General features: G+C 38.5%; 1 protein-coding gene across 1 annotated transcript in view; it reads right to left on the reverse strand.

Annotated features, from left to right (window-relative positions):
- Positions 1-483: 483 nt before the first annotated feature.
- LOC133140854 (alpha-catulin-like) overlaps positions 484-6,000 on the reverse strand; it is a 39,710-nt gene continuing 34,193 nt past the window's right edge. Inside the window, exons 16-19 of the mRNA XM_061261121.1 lie at positions 5,580-5,636; positions 4,391-4,510; positions 3,037-3,120; positions 484-2,354 (exon numbers count right to left, since the gene is read on the reverse strand). Coding sequence (XP_061117105.1) covers positions 2,190-2,354; positions 3,037-3,120; positions 4,391-4,510; positions 5,580-5,636 — 426 coding nt within the window. The 3' untranslated portion in view covers positions 484-2,189. The remainder of the gene's footprint in view (positions 2,355-3,036; positions 3,121-4,390; positions 4,511-5,579; positions 5,637-6,000) is intronic.

Consider the following 6,000-nt stretch of genomic DNA (forward strand, 5'->3'; position numbering starts at 1 on the left):
CGGAGGGTTGCCGGTTCGATCCCCTGCCCGGGCTGTGTCGAAGTGTTCCTGAGCAAGACACCTAACCCCCAAATGCTCCTGATGAGCTGGTCGGTGCCTTGCATGGCAGCCAATGGCTGTTGGTGTGTGAGTGTGTGAGTCTGTGTATGAATGGGTGAATGAGAAGCATCAATTGTACAGCGCTTTGGATAAAGGCGCTATATAAATGCCAACCATTTACCATATAACTCTAGCACCAACCACAACGAATTCTGAAAGAAAGGTACAATTTCATTATGTAGTGGCACTATTTTATAGACAACAAAATCCCATTATGTTGTAATGGTTTTGCATATATGATTATACTAATAAAGTTTTAAGATGCTTTTCAATCTGGTAACAGCTACCACACTACATTTTACTCAAACTTTACAGTTGAGTTGATACATTTATCATTTCTATTATAATAATTTAGCACAAGTTTTGAAGTAGCAAACTGGCATTTTTATTTGAAAAAATATTTTTACATTTTAAAGATTTCATATTTGAAATTTGAAAGAAGCACAATATAAGCATGTAATATAACAATATAACATGTTCTTCAAAAACAACAGACTTGTTCATTAGTGTATACAAGACCACTGTATTGTAAAACATGCGAGAAACAGACTTGACTAACAGTGAGACATGTCAGGTACTGTAAAACATCTTTTTGAAATGTTCTTCATTCTAAAGAGCAGAAATACACAGTATTGATAAGCATTGTCACAAGGAAATTGATTTTGTTTACCAGAGGATCTCTCCAGGTGCTAGGCAGAATAATTTATTAATGACTGATAGTACCCATGGATACATGTTGAAATGGTGTGATTATTACAATAATGTCAGAATCCCTTTATAGCATAATATTTAATACAGGGACCAGGGCTCCCTTAAAAGGGATATTTTTATCTTGTGTGGACAAATACAGTAATTTATAAAGGAATAAAATGACAACTATGTTTATAATACATGTTTGAATTCCCAACCAAGTCTCAAAATTTTGATTGCTTGCAGTGTGCATTATTATGTAATTTGTTATAATGTAACTGGAAATCCATAATTGTGAATGCATTTGGCAGTGTACAACATGTCAATCACACAAACAATAATAATGCACATAATCATGAATACTTTTGAATTTTAAATCTTATGTTATAATTCAACATTTTATGCAATGGCCCTAGTTGTTTCCAGTTGACAGCATATCTCTGAGCTGGGAGTGAATCATTTCTCTTTGCGAACTCATGGCACTTTAAGCAATTTGCTGCATTTAATTATGTTTGTGCATGATGTCCTTTACAGTACATATACAGTAGATATTCATCTGCTGCAGGAATACAATTACCCATGTTTAAAAAGTCAATTATATTTATTAAAAAATTCATACATGTACTAAGTCAATAAGTTATAACTGATTTCAATTCAGACAAAATCTCTCTAGGGGGAAATACCTTAGAAGGATGCCAATATGACTTCTAGCTTATACAAATTAAAATACTGTCACAGTATTTTTGAACCATTGTGTTGTCTTAAGGGTCAAAAACAACCCGCCACTATGTTTAACAACAGAGAAAACCCCCTAAATTATCTTTTTTTCAACTTGAAATTTGATGACAAAGTTTGTGATGAATGACAGGTTGTTTTTTCATGCAAAAGATAATTAATTAAAATTCAATGAAGCTGCTTTATTTTAGGGCTTTAGTGGAGGCGGGTCATTTTTTACCATTAGGACAAAGGGGAGTATACACAATGTTAAGACTACACAAGGGTTAATCACTATCTATGCATGTATGACAGAAATACCTGCTCTCAGGTATTCTTGGTTCAGAATCGGGTTTGTTTTTATAATTGTTTCATGAAGCAGACCATATGCACACAAAACTGTCTAAATTGCACTTGCAGTCTCAGCTCAATGCAAATGGAATCTTTTCAATAGTAAGGTTATTTAAAAAAATGTTTTATGTAATTGCCAATAATCTGGGACTATAGATACAGAGGTTGCCAGGTTGCTGGGACACTAAATCACACTACTGAACAGTTCCAGTAATCTCAACCTTTCTGCACGAATAAGTCAGTCGGGTGCATTACACTGCACTCTGCTGGCAGTGAGCGGTACGCCCCACAGTGAACATGCCAGTCAGGTCTGGGCCCTTTGTGTGTGGGCTGGGCTACTTGCTCTCCAGGAAGGTGAGACTGTTCATGTGATGCTTCAGGGACTGAACCCCAAACCCGCTGCTGTTCTTGTTGTTGAGAGGACCTTCTTTCTCTGTGCTGGACAGGAGCTTTTCTCTCCAGATCTGAGGGGAGCTCAGACTGCTGTTCTCTGACAAACACTGCAATGGAGAGTGGGTGTATGGGGGATGGGGGTGAGTTGCAACAGTAACCATATACATTTGAAACATTTTTAATACTTTGTACAGATTGAATATTAAACATTATGAGATGATAGAAGTTTTCTTCATTGAATACAGAAAGGCTGTTTAGCAGAAGACTCAAAAAGTTAAAAATTAAAGAATGGTTTCTCAAACCCTCAGAGATTCACATACAAGATACAAGGAGAAAGGAGGGAGGGAGCTCAAATGTCTTCTGTGGTTATTTCTTATAGAGCCTCCATTTTGGCTTTATGCTGAATTAAAATATTGAATAAAACCACAATTTTAATTTTGTTTAATACTTTATCAAATTGTTGTTATTTTAATTATGTGTTGTGTCTGTTGAAATTGGTTCATTAAGACAAGATCACATGCTTTGTGCATTGTATTTAAAGGCATACTAAGTAAATATAAGTAAACATGAAAATGTACTTGACTATAATTTCCTAATTATGTTAATTACCAAAGGTCAGATGTCATCCACCCTATTACAGTAATATAGATCAAGTGATAAACTAATAAAGTAATTGTGAACTACAAAAAAATGGTGAATAGAAATCTACTGTACTACTGATTCCCTCAAAGCAAATGAAAAATGTGCAGTGCGGTTTGAATGAGAAAAGGCTTTAAAGTATTGTATTACCTTTTTGGCAAGCCTTTGGCAGACAGGTAGGAGGAAAACTACAAGTTCCAGGATGCCTTTGGTATTCTGTATGGAGGACTGAACCTGTTAAAGCAAAAAGAGACAGGGTTAAGAATGGATCAAAGTGTGGCTTCATTACTGATGGAAAAACTACAAAACAGGCCTTACAAACCAATTCTATTCTCTATTGCATCCTGTGTGAATAGAAAGGGCTAACTAGATTTTTTTGGGTACAGACATTATAACAGGACTGGAGCATATAGAGTCATATGCAAGAATCTGGGCAGCCCTGGTCAAAAAGCCTTTTACAATTAATATATTGGTGAACAGATGCAAACTGAACTGTAAATGTTACAGAGTGAAACATAAGCAAGATTGTAAAGCAAGATTGCTTTTTATTTTCATTTTTACTGTTTATAAATGATAAAAGAGGAAAAAGGCCCTGTGCAAAAGTTTGTGAATTTTGGGATTGTTCTTTGTAATATTTGAAATAGTTTGCTCAAGAGCATCCACAGAGCCCAAATTGTGCATGGTTTCTACTTCTATGGAATTATGCCAACTGTGTATATCCATGTAAAGTCTGTCTAGATAACTAGAAAATCTGGTAGGATAGATAGTACTCTGGGTAAGTGGAAGCAGAGCTTAATTTTATTTTTGCGTGAACTGCCCCTTTAAGACATGTCACTTCTGTATACAAGTACAATGTATTAAAATACTTTAATTGAATGTTAATATTTTATTAACTAAGTCATCTCTTAAAATGTTCATGAGCACATCAGCCAACATCAGCCCAGGTCGGCTCATGTCACCCCACTCTTCATTGGCCTCCACTGGCTGCCTATTGGCGCACGCATCCGCTTCAAGGCCCTAGTGTTGCCATTTCAGGCTCCTAAGGGGACTGCTCCACTTTAAATACAAACTTTAATTACTCCCTACACCCCAGCAAGACCACTCTGGTTTGCCAGGTCTGGGCGCCTTGTGGTCCCCTCATTACGAGCACCAGGTGGTCGAGCTGCACGTTCACGCCTGTTTCCATTCTGGTTCCTCAGTGGTGGAATGACTTGCCTACCACTGTCAGGACAGCAGAATCCCTCCCCACATTTCGACGCAGACTAAAAACACACCTTTTCAGACTATACCTTAGTCCTCCCTTCTGATTACCCCCCCCCCCCCCCCTTCCAATATACCTCTTGTCTAACCAAGTGACTAAAATGTAAAATATGCCAAATTCAGTTTTTTAATGATTTGTGTTTTCATGGAAATGTACTGTGCACACAAAGTAATTTATGAAATATTGCATGTGGTGGCCCTCAAAGAGAGTGTTTGGGAATACGGACACAGCTGTCTTCCTTACCTTCAGGAAGGTGGCACTCTTGCCCTGCACCATGCTTTTCACAGATACCTGCAGCTGCTGGCACAAGGTTAGCAGCTTCTCTGTCTCAGAGATAACCATCTCTTTTTCCTCATCTCCCACCTGAGAGGACATTGTGCAGCACAACATCAAAAGAATTAGCACAAGGTCAAAAGAAAAACAAAACACAAAATAAATAATTTGTCTCGCTACATAGCCATGGTTTTATGGGCCCATCTGATTATGACACTGAAATAAAATAAATGGTTAAATATTTGTGTTGATTTATTTTTGGCTAAGGCCTCAGCATGTCTGTGAATAGCTGAGCTGAATGAGTTGCATTGAATACATTCATCACGGGAGAAGATGTGCCCTTTATAGTCTACTGTCACATACTGTTCTATGTTCTCCACATACGAGTCTGCAATGGGGCAGACACGCACTCAAACTCAAAGTGGATATTGCTTCGACAAAAGCAGGGCAATCTGTGTTGTAATGAGGCAGTCAGCAAAACATTACCAAGAATATAATTCATGTCATTATCAGATAATATTCAGTAAACTGAAGGAGCCAGGAGTATTTAGAAGGCTTTCAGAAGCAATGACAAGAACAATTCTATAGTAACACAGCCACATTCCTTGTATGCATTAGCAGCAGTAATTTTGCATTTCTGCACCCCCTGTCACCACACTTGCATGCAGGTTTACTTTCATATGTGACAGTCCTGGATTGCATCAGAATATAATAATAAAATCATTTCACGTTCAATTGCAGGTCAAAGGTCAAAAGTCAGGCTTGGAAGACCTGAAGAGCAGAAGTGATGGGACGACAGAAGTCCTGTATTTGCGAAACAATCTTCATATTTCGTCTTTGTCTGGTCCGCGGTGATGTGCCCTCACCCTCCATCCCCAGAACGGTGCCGCACCCCCACCCACCCCCCTCCAGACCTGCCCGTGCGGCTGTGCTGAGCCCCGTCTTCCCGCTCTCTCCCCGAGACAGATGGGAGTCATTAATGGTTGTCAAGGAGAGAGACGTTTAATTACACGCCACGACTACAGCTTGGAAGGAGGCATGCAAGGGAAATATATATTTATTGTTTACCGTGTCAGGCCTGGAAATCAAATTAAAAGGAAGGAAGAGAAATAGAGGGAGGATGGATTTAATTTCAGAGAGCTGTGATTCATCGCCTTACCTGAGACGAGAGCGCTTGCAAAGAGGAGCACAGGTGAAAACCCTCCTCTGAAAACACCTGCGGGAAGGGACAAAACTAATTACCAGCCCCACTGCCCGGGAATCAGGCTGAAGCAAACACAGACAGAAATACTCATACACAAACCGCACTATTGATATCTAACCATAAACCCAACTTTGAGAATCTCACGTTTTCTCACAGTATCCTTGACTTAACATAAAGTTATCTCTGGAACTGAAGAAGCATAAAAAACCTTATATAGTTAATGTAGAACAATGCACACATGCACATCAGACTAAATCAGTTCATAAGCGTGCAAAGATCTACCCTTCAGGGAGCAAAATTTAGATGAAAAATCCTTTATTCTTACAAAACCTTCCTCTTCATGCAAATACGCTTAAAACAACCTGTTTCTACTCAC

This window comes from Conger conger, chromosome 1 (assembly GCF_963514075.1).
Source record: "Conger conger chromosome 1, fConCon1.1, whole genome shotgun sequence".
Lineage (NCBI taxonomy): Eukaryota > Metazoa > Chordata > Actinopteri > Anguilliformes > Congridae > Conger > Conger conger.